The sequence below is a fragment of the Ammodytes marinus genome (genome assembly GCF_949987685.1).
Source record: "Ammodytes marinus genome assembly, chromosome: 22".
NCBI classification, from domain to species: Eukaryota; Metazoa; Chordata; class Actinopteri; order Uranoscopiformes; family Ammodytidae; genus Ammodytes; species Ammodytes marinus.
The window spans coordinates 6,503,073-6,519,715 of NC_137226.1; the positions used below are offsets into that span (position 1 = coordinate 6,503,073).

The 16,643-nt window shown below is 40.4% G+C and overlaps 1 protein-coding gene across 2 annotated transcripts in view; it reads left to right on the forward strand.

Annotated features, from left to right (window-relative positions):
* Positions 1–108: 108 nt before the first annotated feature.
* The window catches only part of ppp1r12a (protein phosphatase 1, regulatory subunit 12A), a 58,166-nt gene continuing 41,631 nt past the window's right edge, over positions 109–16,643 (forward strand). For both annotated transcript variants that reach the window (XM_080051206.1, XM_080051207.1), the window contains exon 1: positions 109–398. In XM_080051206.1, coding sequence (XP_079907332.1) covers positions 162–398 — 237 coding nt within the window. In that variant the 5' untranslated portion in view covers positions 109–161. The remainder of the gene's footprint in view (positions 399–16,643) is intronic.

The window sequence follows — 16,643 nt, forward strand, 5'->3', positions numbered from 1 at the left end:
AGACGCCCTCTCTCTCTCGCTTGCTCTCTCTCGGTTCTCCCCCCCTTCTCGCCACTCGCCAGCCCTCCCTTCCCACGCCCCAGTGCGCTGCTGTGGGGATAGTGGCACTATAAAGTATATCCTCTCTCGGAGAAAGATAAGAAGCCCGAGACAGGAGGGGGATGAAGATGGCGGACGCCAAGCAGAAGAGGAACGAGCAGTTGAAGCGATGGCTAGGCTCGGAAACGGACCTGGAGCCTCCCGTGCTCAAGAAGAAGAAGACGAAGGTGAAGTTCGATGATGGCGCCGTGTTTCTGGCCGCCTGCTCGAGCGGCGATACCGAGGAGGTGCTCCGTATGCTCGACCGGGGCGCTGACATCAACTACGCCAATGTAGACGGTCTCACCGCCCTCCACCAGGTTTGTGTTATAGCCTCCTCCTGTGTTTGTGTGCGTGTAGGTGTGTGTGTGTGTGTGTGTGGCACTGCTTTCACCGGCATAGTTGGACACATATATCGGCTTGTTTGGCGCAAGCTTCGCCCTGGATTTGAACACCTGTCAAATGGAAGCCATTCTCATCCCGTTGTTTACCTACTATACCTATAGCACACCCGTACTTCTCGATGCATAGTAGCTTTCTACAGATGATCACATCGGGCTTATCTTAAAACCTCTTAAAGGGGGAGTGAGTCCACCTTTAATGCATGAATTAGAACAAACTTGGTCAAGATGTGTATCCTCTTATGCATGAAAGTTGGAGAGTTGTTCTACTATAGTGATATGTACTCAACAAACAATGATAAAGTATGTGAAAACGTAGAATACTACAATCTACAAATATTTTAATATTAACAATATAGAATCCACTATGCTGATGTGCCACTATCCCATCAAAACCCTCAAGAAAACAGCTTTCACATGGCTGTACACTGTAGTCACCACTATGCACGAAAGGACCAAAACAGTGCTTTATGTGAATGCTGTTTCAATATTGCAATCTTCACTAAGCAGCAGAGTTAAAAGAGTATCTTTCAATAGTACTTTCCCCTCCTAAGTTAACCAGCCTGGATGTATCCTCAGCCAGTGGGTGCAGGATAATTGCTGCACTAGTTCTTATCTTTTTGCTGTGAATTATATTCAAGTCCATGATTCAGTGATAGTGTTGGATAAAGTTATGCTAGGAGCTTTGTTTGAATGTTGTCATTAATTGACACTATCATCCAGGGTCAAATGAATCCCCACGACCATGGCTATAACTTGGCTAGCAGTTAAAAAATAAACTTAATTTGCTACGCTTTACAGATGAACACATTGGCTTATCTCTAAACTTAGTTTTGTTATACTTGAAACCAAAGCAGTGCTAAATGTTCTTGCAGTTGTCAGTTGTGCAATCTAGTTAAAAGCCTCCCTTTCTTTCTGTAGTACCTTCACCCTTTCGGTAAACTAGCTTTGATGTATAATGGCTGTACTGCTGCTTTTCCGATGGGTTATTTATTTTATGTTGTCAAGCCCAAAGCCTCCAGTGTTTATTAACCATTCAGTGATATTGTTGGTTATAGTAATGTTGGGAGCTTTACGTTAATGTTGCCATTGGTTGACACGCTCATACAGGCTAAAATGAATCTCACAAGGCTGTTTATAACCTCGCTACTAAAGAAAAAGTCGTTTTGTTGATGTAACCCTCCACCGGGGCTGCGACTACTCTCTGGAGGAAGCAGTGTTCGTTTGAGATAACGTCACTCGGTTTTGGAATAAAGTTGTCTTTGCAAGGCCTTTACTGTGTACCACAATTACTATATGCCCAATGTAGTTGCCAGAAGTGTTTTCTATACTAGTTAAAGGGTGCTGTTGACGTTGTAAACATCGGTGAATTGTAGGCTAACGCTACATTAGCAGGAGATGCTATCAGTCGTTAGCTGTTTTGGACGTTTAGCTAAGGTTAATTCATTCGTTAGCCACTTTGACAAACGACGTCAACATGGCCATTTTTGTCTCCAAATTTGAAGTTGGCGACGTATGAGTTGTTTTTTGTTTTAACCCGAAACGTATGGGTGTCAGATACTTTGCTCTTTGGCTGTAATGTCAGCGGTGCTAAGCTAAGTATTTGCCCGCTAACCACGGTAGCTACATCTCCTAGCCTGTGTGTACTCTGAAAGCCTAATAATGAAAATGGCTGTCGGTAGTCAGTCGGTAAGCCCAGGTGCTACCTTTTTGAATGTGTGAAACTTTTTGAAACCAAGCACGGCCCCATGTGTGATTTATGAGGCTCACAAAACAACCGTCAAATGGTTGAAATAATATGATAGCTTGGTGCAGTACAGAAAGGTGATACAGATGTGTACTGTAGCCTACTATTGCTTCAATTTAGGCTTCAGGCTACTTCTTTATAATTTGTGAATACGTCAGTCTAGTTTATGCATTTGTATTGTCTTCAAATGTTGCTCTGTCCATTTTCTGCTCTACTCCAGATTTGACATAATTTCTCTATTTACTGTTTATGAAATAGTACCTGGAAGATATGTTATGTTATGGCACTAGTCTACTGTCAATTGTTACTATAATCTTATTCAATTGATATGCTTGTGTAAAGCAATGACATACTATTTTTTAGGTTTTAAGTGCTTACTAATTGTACCTTTTTTAGGTAGTGAACACAATATAGTGAAATATTTGACAAAGTTGTATCGACATTCAAGTTATGTGTCTGTGCCTTAATGGGCAACACGGCTGTAACTTTATTATGAACACATCATGGTTCCAGTTTTTGCTTGTAGAAACACTTAGTAATCATTACATCAGAAGGGTTTCTTCCTTCACCCATTTGTTTAAATAGCATGTACTGAAATGTTCTAAGGATTAATGAAGTAATCCTTACATTAAACATTACAACACTAGCATAGATTTTCAGTGATGTCACCTCATCATTACTCATGCCCACATGTCTGGTCTGAGTAAGCCTGCATACAGCTAAGTTCAGCACCTTTCTACATGGTGTGTTTGTTGTCCAATACTTCACCTATAAAGAGTTTTAAAAGCAAGTTTTGTGAACTAGGTCATCGGCTTTATTTTAAGATGATGATTTGATTTTGCGTATATTAATGGTGTTGTTAAATCAAGCATTCTTAGTGCTCCGTCTGCTATGATTAAATCTTGATTTAGCATACCCCCCTGCGCAAACTCATTGTGTGGAAAACGTTGCCTTTTTTTCGGCCGATGTCCAGGGATGAGCTTGAGTGAGGAAAGAATTTGATACGCAGTGCCGCTCTCCGCACCTAACCATCTCTGGAGACGAGAAGCTGTGTGTGTGTTTTTGTTTGTGTGTGTATAGTAGGCCAGCATGCAATCCTGGGTTTTTGAATTCTTATAAAAGAGTTCAAGAAGCCGGCAATAGAGATTTGTCTTTATAGTGCTTATCCAATAATTGCAGTAAGCTGATGTGGGTTTGCTTAGATAAGTTGAGAAGAGAATAAATAGCACAATTTTATGAAAATAAGTTTTGTATTATAGATAATAAGTTGGTGGTCATTTCGACAATATAATTTTTTTTTTTTTGCAAGAGCCTGCACTTCCCTACTCTATTGAATGGCTGACCTCTGGCTTTGTTGTGAAGTGTGTCATGTTGTTACATGAGAGTTCACTCCTCACTTAGTGCAGCGATATCTCTGACTCCCCAAAGCTAGTGACTAGTGCAGGGTTATAAATACCACTGCCACAAGTTCCCCTAACTGGGTTTCAAGAGATGATACTAAGTTTGGGTGTTAGTCAGAGTCTGTAACCTTGCTTTGTAGTGCAGCTCGGGCATATACATCTCAAATTTAGGCTAAAAGTGGTCTCTGTCAGTTATGGAACTTCTCTTACTTTAAAAATTACTTGTTGCAGAAGGACCTGTAAATATGTTCTCTGATCAACGTCAATCACTCAATCAATCAACCTTTATCCATACTTGAGAGATCATTGAAGACTGACAATCATTTGCAATTACAAAGCGCTAGAACCGTATCGGAATAACTGAATTGATGAAACAAAAAGAAAGTTAACAAGAGACAGTGATGTTAAATGACTGCAATTAATAATGACATGAATGACAAATACAATAAGAGTTATTTAAAACAATCGCAAGTAGTATTTGGCAGGTTTAAGCTAACATGTCTGAATTTATGATGTGATTCACGATGAAGAAGAACATTACCAACCCTCTAGCACACATGGATGCTGTTAGGGAAGACTTTTTTTTTTGAGAATTAACCAATAATAATAATTATGTAACCTCTCCAGTTTTTGACACATGCAAGAACCCCAGAGTGAAGAGTGCTACATTTGTGTAGGTTTTGTAGTTTTTAAACTAGAATTTCCTTCTCAGCGTTTACGAGATTGGTTCAACTGAAACCCAGCTGGCATGGCTTCAGGTGTATGTATCGGTAAAGAGGAGGCACACAAGTGAATGAGAAGGGGGCTCCCTCCGTAGTAGACAACAAGTGGAGATTCCAGACCCGGTCGGCTAAACTCGTCTTGAGAGGGTAGCATTCCAAGTCCTGTCGCCGTCGTAGCCCGTCGCATTCCTCACATGACAGTCGCTGGAAACCATGGCAAAGAGAGAGAGCAGCAGAGCAGACATTCCTCAGCTGTCACCTAAGCCCCTCCCCTCCAGTCATTCTCTCTCTCTCTCTCTCTCGCCCATACAATGCCAAGGCCCAGCTGACTGAAAGAGGGTTATCAGGCTGGCTTTTTATCAGTTGTAGATGTAGTCCACAAGCATGTTGTCTATACACTTTAAGTCATTGGACTCAGTTTACCATTCTGAAGTCACAGTCCATAGCTACAACACTCTTTACTGTTCCCTATATGAGAAGGTTGGTTCCCCCTCTCTTTAAATGAGACTTGAGAAACATTGTTTTTTATTGATATTTAAATCCATCATATGTAAACAACCACTTTATATCTCTGCTATGCTCAATCGGAATACTGAATCTTATCGTACCCGTTCTAGTGATCTGCTCCAACAGCTCTCGCTCCAACCTAGGAATGACTGCCTTTTCTTTTGTAGTGCTCCAAATGCAAAAGCAGTTGAAAAATGAACCACTATGGGCCATTTGTGGTATATTTAGAGTACGTTTGCTGAATTATCTCACTGTAACTGCTTTAGCTGTATTTCTTGCTCACGTATAGTATTATACCCCATTTTATCCTATTCCTTGTTCCTTATTTCATTACGCTTGTTTATTGTCTTTCCTCTTGCTCGTCGTCACTGTAAATAAGAGCAACTTCAGTGTATCACGAGTTGAAATAAAGATCATTGTAATGAATTGAATTGTACCGTTGCCCACCGAGCTCCATCAAGACAATTAGGGTAGCGTAGAGGTAACCAGGGCTTGTCGCTTCAACACAAGGAAATCTCTCCACACACACACTGACTGACCCACACCTGAACCTTTTGCACTTATGTGTCCTTTGGCCAGGACATACGGAGGGCGACAGGACTCCGAGCTCAGCTTAACGTGTCAAGAGTCGGGTATTAACAATGCCTCGGCTCTGTTGACATTACACACCCTCATTATGGCGCTCTCTCTCTCTCTCTCTCTCTCTCTCTCTCTCTGTAAAAGTCCTATGAACATTATCTTGCCGCTGCCGTCTCCATGACAACGACTCGGGGAAGGTTGTGTTGGCTGCTAGTCACTTGTGTGTTGGTGGATTTGCATGTACAGAGAGTGGGAGTTGCATAACAGGCCGAGCACAGAGAGAGAGAGAGACGGAGGGACAGAGGGAGAGAGTCATTGGCAGGGCTGCTCAGCTGTTTGAAATGAGAAATCCACTAAATGAATCTTGTAATGGAACAAATACAGCGCATGTGGTGGAAGATGTGAATCAATAGGTTTGTTTTCATCAGTCATATCAACACATTACATCATCTTTTCTTTTGAAACTTTCTATTTATGGCTATTTTTTCACATTAACCAAACAGTGGACAAACAACTTAACATAATATATATGACTCCCAGATCTGCTGACCGACCAAGGATTAAACATTTTGAGGGTGAGATGTAAAGGCATGATGCTATTTTTGGTTTTCAGCAGCTTGTGGGCATTCTGAAAGGGTGTACAGAAACAACAGCATGTGGCTCCAAATCTATGAAAATAACCCCAGGTGACAAAGCAATACTCTTTTGCATGTAGGTTAAATAGGGAACCCTATAGATATTCGCTATGTATATGCCGCTTTTTGATATGTTCGTAATGAAAAATCATATCCCTGGAGCTAGTGAAATCATTTGCATTCAGGTAGTTCTGAGAGGGAGATGGAAGCTTTTCTTGTTGCAACTTTTTTTTTTAATGGAGATTAGCATTATTGAATTCTTTATATTAACTCAAGATCCAGTTAGTACAGACACCACTTAGCATGGCTTAATAGTATAGGTGTGTTGTCCGTTATTTATTTGTCAATAACTTATACATGTTTTTTATAGGAGTTGATGGAATTAACCAGGTCGGTATATCTTTCTTTTGTCTTCACACCTCAGCTGTTTATTCACACACGGCAAAACACAACCACAGCAGCCCGCTGTCCTACATCTGCTTTTTCAACCCCCACCTGGTGCCCTGTTACCATGGTGACCTTATGGTGTATATAACCCACATTTTGTGCCTAACACAGGTTAACAAGTCTAGTGAATTATTACCCATGTGTCACTCTCTGTCCATGTAGGGTCTGCCACAATCTATCAGGGTTCGACATAACGTATAGCCCGATGGCCCGGGGCCAGTAAAATCATATGCAGGGAAAGTTGATTGGCCAGTCACTGTCCCGCCCGGGCCAGTGACTGGCCAATCACAGTTCAGTATCTTTTTGTAGACTATATCATGGTTCATTGAAATGCGCGTTGAGAGTCGGAATGAAAGCAGTGTTTATTTAAGACTCAATATAATAAACCTAATATAAAATATATTTTTTAATGAAAGGCCAGTGGACAACCGATGCGTGGGCGATTTGACAGGCGGCCGGGTGCACTCTCGCTCCGTTGGCAGAGCTGCCTACCGTCCGCCTGCGAGTCGACAAATCAATCGACTTGCTTTGCCCCCTTTCTTTCTTCCCACAGCAGAGGTTGAGGTGCAGAAAATGATAACTGCGCTTTTCCTTTATCTGCCGCCGTAATGTTACAGTATTTGCATCCAAGCCCCAATGGTAATACAAATGAGAGGCGTTATTTAAACGCTGTGAATGCGTCTCCGGTGATTGTGTCGGTTGTAGACAGAAACGAACGGAGGGACTCCGCTCACTGTACAGTTCCTATAGTCGCGCAGTTTGGCACTGTGTTTTCAGGCTCGAGACATTCAATCAGATCGCGGAAGTCTTTCCCATTGAAATCGCTAACGGGGAGAATATCCCCGGTTATTATTTTAGCCACAAACCACAGTTCTTCTGCGCGGCGGCTCACTCACTCGCTGGCGAGATCACACGGTGAAACGCTGCTGTGATCGGACGAAGGCATTGTGTGTTTCTAGTGATTTAACGTCATAGTCTTAGACGAGCGTTTAACTTATGCTGCATATTTTGCACTGCATTGTTTTTTATCAATAGTTTGAAAAAATGGTCCCACACCGGACTCTTATGTGAAGCTGACACTTCATGGAGAAGTGACACTCCTGCAGCGCGCTCGCATACACGGTGAAATCTCCCAAAAAAAACGGCATAACCCACTGATTTTCGGATTTCTATTCTATTTTTAAAGTCAACTTGAGCGCAAGTGGAAAACCGGTCATTCGGTCGACACATTCACATCCCTAATGCTTATAGAGAAAGTAATAAAAACAGCCTACCACACCACAAAGAATGATCAGACCTTCATCTCTTATTTTTTTTTTAAATATTTGAACATGACTTCTGCAGGTGAACTATTCATTAAACCTCCCAAATTCAAGAATAAAAACAACCATCAAACTACTGGACTTTAAAATACTGGCCCACTCTTTCAACATACTTTCAGTTGTAGGCTTCTAATTCAATATGTTTGCCTGGTTTTATATTATGTGTATGAGCAATATCAACATTTCATATAATTAACTAAAAGAAAAATAACCAAATCTAAAGGGAATATCTATACTGTTACAGTATAGATATTCCCTTTAGATCTGGTTATTTTTCTTTATTTTTCTAATACAGGTATTATAATTATTGACACTAAATTATGAATAAAAAAAAAGTGTGTGCAGGGCCAGTGAAAATATACAAGGGGCCAGTAAAACTCGGATCCACTGGCCCGGCGGGCCAGTAGGAAAAAAAAGTTATGTTGAACCCTGTCTATTCTTTAGGCACGGCGATTTTGACAGCAAGATCTATTGACCATTGTTTGTAATTCAGCACATGGCACCACTGTGTTTTGGTGTGTGTGTATGGGACTATCTGTCATGTGTTTGCTATTTATTTAGTTGGCTTTACATACAGAACTAGCCCTGCTTCTATAACCAGCTATTTAATAAGTGGGTAGATGGGCTTTAAAGTTGGCAGTATAATCTCATCATTAAAATATCATTGGGATTGCAATGATGAGTTACTCCAGTATTTAAGCTGTAACAGGATCTTCGTGCCAAACTCTTAATGTCCACACTGTCTTCAGGCATTTGATATTTGCCCATTTTAAAAGCTGTCTGCTCTCACATCCCTTTTCTTGTAAAAGGTTGCACAAGGCTCCCAGGTTCTTTGTCTCAAGCTTAAGGCCATAGCCGTACAGTATCAGTCACTCATGCATTTCCTAACATATCGCAGAATATATTAAGATGCAACTTAATAATTCATGGACTGGAATTCTAGACTGTCTTGATTTGTATACTTCTTTGTCTGCTTTGTCGAATAGGAAACTGCCAATCCTCCTTGTATATGATTGGCTATTGTCATGTTTTGTTGTTGCTAATTGCAGTACGATTGGTTCCGTTTAATACACACTCAGGAGACTAATCATAATTTAATTGGATTATATTCGTATGGAGCCTCTTGGTGCTACTATTCATAAGATTTTATGAATGATCGCTTTCCTAAAACCGCATTGAAGTCTTCAGGCTACAGTCGAGGAAATATTAATTGCATCATGAAAATTATTCACCACATGAAACAAGACAGGGCTCGCAGAAGGAAACTGTGAGCTATCTATTGAGTTCAAGCAGATGGCAGGAGGAGGAATATTATAATAGGGACACAAGAAAGGGAGTGTGTCTGGATCAATATGGATTAAAGCCAACCCAGCCATTATACAGGAGCGGCAACGGTAGTAAGATGAACAGTTGCGGCTCGATTTGAGGAACGATTACGGATGTCATGAGAACCGATACTATTTATACTAAAGTTTTGTAGTGTGCCTTTTTAAATGCAAAATTAAGATGTGTTTTTTTAATTTATTGGTTGAAGGCTTCATGCCACTGTTGTTTTTTTTTTAAGTTTGAAGTCTATGGGATTTTTTTTTATACTCTAGTTGTATAGAGATGGGTATCGAGAATCGTGGAATTTTACTGGTATTGTTATCGACTACTACATGTCTGTTGTTGTGACATCCCTAGGTTTATCACATGATGTTTTGACAGCCACTACCACCTTGTATCCCTTTTTAATAATCAGCTGCTTTGTTGTGAAGTCGTTAAACGTTTTGTTTAACGCCTTTACACACAGGCGCCAATGTACGTCTGTGTTATCATGTGCCTTTTGGGTGTTTTTTTAATCATGCTGTCTGTGTGTGTATTGTGGATTCACTGACATGAGATAAACAAGACACCCTTGATTTAACCTCTTACATAGAAGGATAGGTCATCACATGCACTGCTGAATTCCGGTATGCTGTGAATCACGGTTAGTGCTATTGTAAGTTAACCTCGGCGTGCTGCATGACTTGAGAGGCGTTAATTTTAGAATGGCTATCACACAACATGTATATTTTACCTGTATGTAATTGGCAGGTCTCTCCTCGTCTAGCTGGCTTTACGCACTGTTTTCATTCAGCCGTTTACCAACCCCGTAATCAACGGCAGGAAGTCCCTGTGGTGTTTTTACGCACCAATGCCTTTTGCAACACGCCAGGTCATCTGCTGATTGTGACATGTCCATGTTGTTTGTCTTGCACACTGTGTCACCGTGACAAAAACATATTTTATTTTGAAAATCCACTGTGTAGGATAAATGGGTTAGAAGGACCATCAAAGTCTATTTGTAAAGGCAGTAAAAATTAAATACACATAGTTTTTCTTCAGATGTGAACCCAATCCAAATTTATGAGTGTATATAAAACATCCATAGAGGACATATCATGCCAGGGTAAATGGATACATATAAATTTGACTGGTCAGTATATCTGTACATTGAACTGTTTTAAGGCCAGGTGGTGCAGGTGAATAGGGTAAAACATTTGAACTTATTGATATCATCATGCAACTTTGCCAGTTGATTACTTACATTAAAACAATAACTATTTTGGAATATCATTTTGTTCGGAGATGTTTGAATAAAAAACTAAAAATTCATTTATGATGGTTATGGGCTATAGGAGAAATATACACATGCTATCAAACAAGGTTTAGTAGAGTAAACGCGTACCATTTTTTTATATTTTGGACCTTTTTATAATACTAGTGTGAAATAAATCTCAAAATTGAGCAGTGCTTGTAAAAACATGTATGTTTTTTGCCTGCCGTGTCTCACCTTTTTAGTGGAATAATGCATAGCTGGGATAAAATACCAGAAGCATCCCCCCCCACCACAGGCTCTGGAACACAGTAAAGGTTGTCTGAAGTATTTCATATGAGTGTTTGCTGCAGGTTGGAACTGGTTCACCTGGGGTCGTAAGGAGGAGAATTCCTCTGCTGCCACGTGTATATATAAGAGCTGGGCTGATTTGACGGCATTAACACAGACATGGAATCGACCCTGGCCATTTAATGTGACAACGAGTACTGTTTAATGTGAATTGAAGAAAATGGCTGCCATGTTTTATCTCATGCATTTTGGTGATGATCAGCCATACATAAGGTTGTACCGGATATCATCGCATTGTGGATAAAGTTTGACAGGCTAATGACAAATAACATGGAAGCATAATAATAATTGCCTGTTGAACTTCTGGTATAAAGGAACTTACCAATTGCCTTAACAAACTAATACCCATCACATCAATTGCTTTTCTGTCTGCCCTGTCACTTTTCCACAACCGTACATAATATTGAGCTGCTGTGAAATGTTTGTAGGATGACTTCAGCCTTCTCCTCACCCTGTGGCACATTGTGTCTGTGTCTTCTACTTAAACCGTCCCGCTGTTGTCTGCTCGCTGGGTGTTTTTTTTATGAGCTGTTTTTTTTTTTAACTGAAAACACCTGGACCTAAAGACTGTGAATTCCTCATTGTCTTACACAGCAGCCCTAGCCAGTACAATTAAGACAGACAGAGCACATCCACTTGTTGTCTGTAGAAGGATTAAACTCTTTTTAATTAAATAAATAAACTGAGCATTAACTTATGTTATGTAATCCATTGAACAAAAGAAAATAGTAGGAAATATTAACCAAATCATACAATTTTATAATGAGAGGCATCGCAAAAATAAAATAAAAAGATTAAATGAAGTCACAACAATGTGTTCCAAAATTAAATTGTATCTGTTGTGTTTTATGGAGCATAAATGTCCGGTCACTGCGTCGAAATCAAGCTAATATGTTAATAGACTGTAAAATGAATAATTCATTAACCATAACCACTCAGGCAGCTGTATAGAGAACTTAGGAATTAATTAAAATGCAGTGCGAAAAAACACACAGACAACGCCCAAGGCATTTTATATTGTATGTTGAAAAAAATAAATCAAACAATAGCATCTCGTTCAATACATTTTAATGATCCACACCACTGTGTTTATTTGACAGGTTTGTTGGCAAGTTGTCTTGGGCGCATCGTTTGCACGTAAAGCATGTTTTAAGCAGCTGATATCCACTATTGATAATCATTGTGGCTAGCTAACCATCAATCAACAGACTTGGCTCAAATCTATACCCCATTGTGTCTCTTGTTCAGTTACAGTAGAAAAAGTTTCCCTTGTAGTTGTGTGTTTTCAGGCCCAGATATAAGGGAGGAAGTGGTGTGTGTGTATTGCTGGTCTGTCCTTACTAAGGTGCTGATGGTGGGAGGGATCAGGCTGTTGGGAGATTTCAGGCCAAGAGAGGAACAGGAAGTGGCTGTTTATTTTTCTCATTTCCTCTTTGAGGCTCCACTAGTAAAGGCTGCTGCTGCTTCTTCCATCCACTCCACTCTCTGCTTTTATCACAGACGCTAGCCTCGCATAGATATATGTCCACACACATCTAAGCATACACTAATTCACCTTGTAGCTCGGACCAACATCATCTTTTTTCCTTTTTATTAAATCTTTTTTACATGTGGTGAATCAAATGGATGTACCAGTGTCTCATATGGAGCTGGCGTTCTTTTTTGCATTCTGTCCTGTCATTATATCATTTGCTTTTGAATTTCATGAATACAATTTCACTCGTAGTTGAAAATCGTGCTGACTGACTACATTTGAATCTATTCTGCACTACTGATTTAAAAGCAAGTAAAAATCCCCATGTTTACGACGGAAGATTTTTAAATTGAATGTACTTATTGTTCAACTTGTTTAGCTATGTAGAGGTTATTATAGTTAAAGGTGAAATAATGTGTATTCTCTCTACGGCATTAGTCCTGATCATTACTTGACAGCCTACTAGCATTTCAGCCTGCATTGTGATGCAGTGTGACGATCCATATTTGTGCTGGTAATGGCTATAAATTGGCTAAAAAACACCCACGGGGCATACCCTGACCACCACACTATTCATTTAACCTCTTGGGTTCAGAGTGTACTGGCGTGAGCGGTGACACAGTGCCAGTATGCTGGGGGGGGGGGGGGGGGGGAAGAGGGAGGGGTTGTACTGTGGGCCATTCTGTATGCCTGTTTCAGTGACTGCTGACTGGGCTATCTACTGTCCTCTCGTATAGTAGCCCTCCACATAAGGCTTCTATTATATGGAAATATCAACAGCGGTTGTATTCTGCTATCTGACCTCTCTGCCTCTCCCTCTCTCTCACTCTCGCCTTTGGACCCCTCACATGGAAACTCATTTGGCTCTCAAGTGGGGCTATTGTTTTGGTCTGCTGAAAGAAAAGCCCAAGTGAAACATACAGTTACAATCTCGCCTCTCGCATTTTTTTTTCTTCCCCCCCTCTCTTCCTCAATCCTGGTCTTCTTTTTCCATGGGAATCCCAGAGCCATATATGGTCGTCCTCGGTAGCAGCAGTGGCGGCGGCTAGAGCACTGAAAGTGGTGTGTGTGTGTGTGTGTGTGTGTGTGTGTGTGTGTGTGTGTGTGTGTGTGTGTGTGTGTGTGTGTGTGTGTGTGTGTGTGTGTGTGTGTGTGTGTGTGTGTGTGTGTGTGTGTGTGTGTGTGTGTGTGTGTGTGTGTGTGTGTGTGTGTGTGTGTGTGTGTGTGTGTGTGTGTGTGTGTGTGTGTGTGTGTGTGTGTGTGTGTGGGACCCAGCTGGTAGCCCTGCAGCGCTCTAACCCTCCCCCTCGTACCCTCTGGCCTCCTGAACCCTGCCAATAGCACAGGAGCTGCTGCGAGCTCTTTGTCTCAGCCATAAACAACTAAAGTGTAGAGTCCCTAAAAGAGGATCTACCTCGTCTTCCAGAGCAATAAACCAATGCAACAGTGTTCCAAATGAGCTAAATGTTAATGCAGATTTCTACTTCTTTTCACGTGGCATGGCATGCCACATCAAGAAATGGATTCTAAAAAAATGGGCTCACATTAGGTTTTTATTCCTTTTAATTTAAAAAAGGCAAATGTTAATTTCATGTGTGTTGTGAACTATTCATATATATATTTTCTATTGTATTGTACGTGTTGTGTTCTGTGTTTACATGCACAGGTACTGCTGCCAACTGCTATAATCTAGTACAAAGCATCTTTTCTTCTAGCTGATCTTCATCTCTCTAATTTAGTTTTCGATCATATAACATACATCTCACATTTAAATGACTCAAAATATATTTTTTACATCAATTAAATAAAAATGGGAATTCATTCATTATCAACTCACATGAAATATGTCTTTAACAGGGCTGATCTGTCACACACACACACGCAGCCACATAACGCACTCATACTTACATGCAGGCGGTAAGAAGGAATTCCTTTTGTGGAAGTGGCTGCGCGCCTCTGAGCCAATGACGTCGCCCGGGAGGCGTGGCCAAAAGCGCTGATGCCTGAAGCCCCAAGGCTAGGAGTATTACTTATCTGGGAATTTCTCCACTGGTATGCTAGTCCAGGGCCTTACTGCTTGCTGCTATTATACTGCTTAGGTGGGTTGCAGATAAGTAGTTTTTCTAGAAGGGAGAGGAGTACTGTGAGTTCTGGGCTCGTTTTGTTGTCTATTCTGTTGCTTTATATGGGAGAAAACTGCCTAGAAACAAGCCCACTGTTATTAAGCTTCTTTGTGGATGGTGCCCTAAGCAAGCAAACATTCTGAAAGCCAACAAACCTCTCTCTGTCATCCATTTTGTACATTGCAATTTTTGAGAAACCTTACACCATTATGCTTAGATAATGTTTTGGCTTTCTTCTTGTCAAGATACTGCAGGGTTTCACATCACACAAAACAGAAAACTAAAAGAGGCCTTACTGAAAGGACCATATGATTGCAAAAGCATGGCGGACATTTGCAACAGGAGTTTGTCTTTTAATGTTTTCTTAGAGGGAAGTGGTTACAGATATCACCTTTCCTATTCACTTGCCTTCTTCACTGAGTGTGTTGTGGTTGTGTGTAGGTGTCTTTGATCCCAGCCAAAGTCCTGATTACAAATGCAGTGAAAGTGACTCAAGCCCTTTTGCGGTTTGGAGGTTTGAATCACTTTAAAGAGCCCCAGTCCCCCTTTATCTCCATGAGAAATGTCTTGTTGTAGTTTTACATTTAGTCAATGTAACATAAACAGACATCACTTCAAGAGATTGGAACACAGTTTATCCAATTGCTAGGTTAAGTTCTTACGGAAACTGTTCTCTGTTGAGTTGAGAATTCAAAAGCTAAACAAATTCCATTCACCACCATTGGCAAATAAAGCCTAAACCTTAACTAACTATGCAGCACAAGGTGGACTAACCCTCTTTGTGGATGACAGAAATGTACAGTAAAAGTACACGAGAAATGTTTGGAATTATGCTCAGGGCAAAACACTCACGCTAAAGTAGATAACATTTCAGCTGTTCAACTGACTAGATTGTTGAAGGCCAAACTAATGTTCCTGTACACTGCGTTGCTATAGTACAGCTCTAAAAAGCACAAAGCAGAGAGAATTTAATTGTGTGTGTGCCAAGGTTCCATACTGCTAGGTACAGAATTTTGCTTAATGTCAGTCCGTATTAGATATAATATCATTACATTTAGAAAACTATCATATGGAGATATCACAATATTGGAAAAACTGTATAAGCTCTTCATGTCAAAACGCACTACATTGCAGATGCTCAGTTGTATGTCTTGGGAAACAGATTGCTGTTGTATGTTACATTAGAATTGCACAGCGATTTCTTATCATGTCTGAAATTCAGTTTTAAATGTAATATTTGTTTGATCAACTGTATGTTGTTACCTTGGCATAGGCTTCATATGTGGAAACCATAGACTGATTGTTCTCATGATGTCCCTTGCTAACCAAACACACTGTTGTCAGTCGTGGCCGTTATCATGGGCAGGCAGTGCACCATTGACATTGTCATTGAATGTAGAGATTCCGCTGCCAGCACAATAGGCCTCCGCTGGCTGTCTGTGCCACTCAGCAGTTCAAATGTGCAGGAGCCACAACAGTACAGCTTTTCTCTGCTTGAGTGTGGCAATCTCAGGGCGCTACTAAAGGAAGTCAAGGAGGGGAGGGGTCTTCAAGTGTCTTCTTGATGTGGAGTGCTGCTAAATTAAGCTCCCTGCACGATCGCCCAGATGATAAAGAACCTGCCCTATTTAACACACACACACAGTAGCTTTTTAGCCTTTTTACTGGAGTGTCAGGCTGGTCTAACTGAAGTAAAGCATGTGGTGCAAAATGTCAACATTTTAACTGTTTTTGGCGCTTATAGGTTGACCAACTTCCTGTTAACATAGAATGAAGCTCCTAACCATATTGGTTAAATGGAAGTAGGTTTAAATTAGGGCTGTCAAACGATTAAAAATTTTAATCAGATTAATCACAGGATTCCATGGATTAATCACGATTAATCACGATTAATTCTACCATTCGAAATAGGCCAAAAAATTACAATTGTTTCTGTATATTGTTATATGAATTGAAAGATAAAGGACAGAAGGTGAATATATACATTTAAATGTAGTTTTTATTCATTGTAAATCCAAATGATGGTGTAATTACTGCAAATAAATTATAATCAACTAAAACAACCACACCATACTTAAATTTGGCTGTCTCTATTCAGCAAATATAGCATAGGCTATAATGGCATGTAGGGCCTATTGAGTGAATCCATGGTTTTGCATTCCTGAATACAACCTGATTGCAGTTTGTTCGTGTGTGTGTAGAAAAGGCCCCAAAGTTCATAAGTTAGTGTTTGATATTTTTTACAGTGTGTTAAGATGTGTTTTATTCAGTGTGGATAA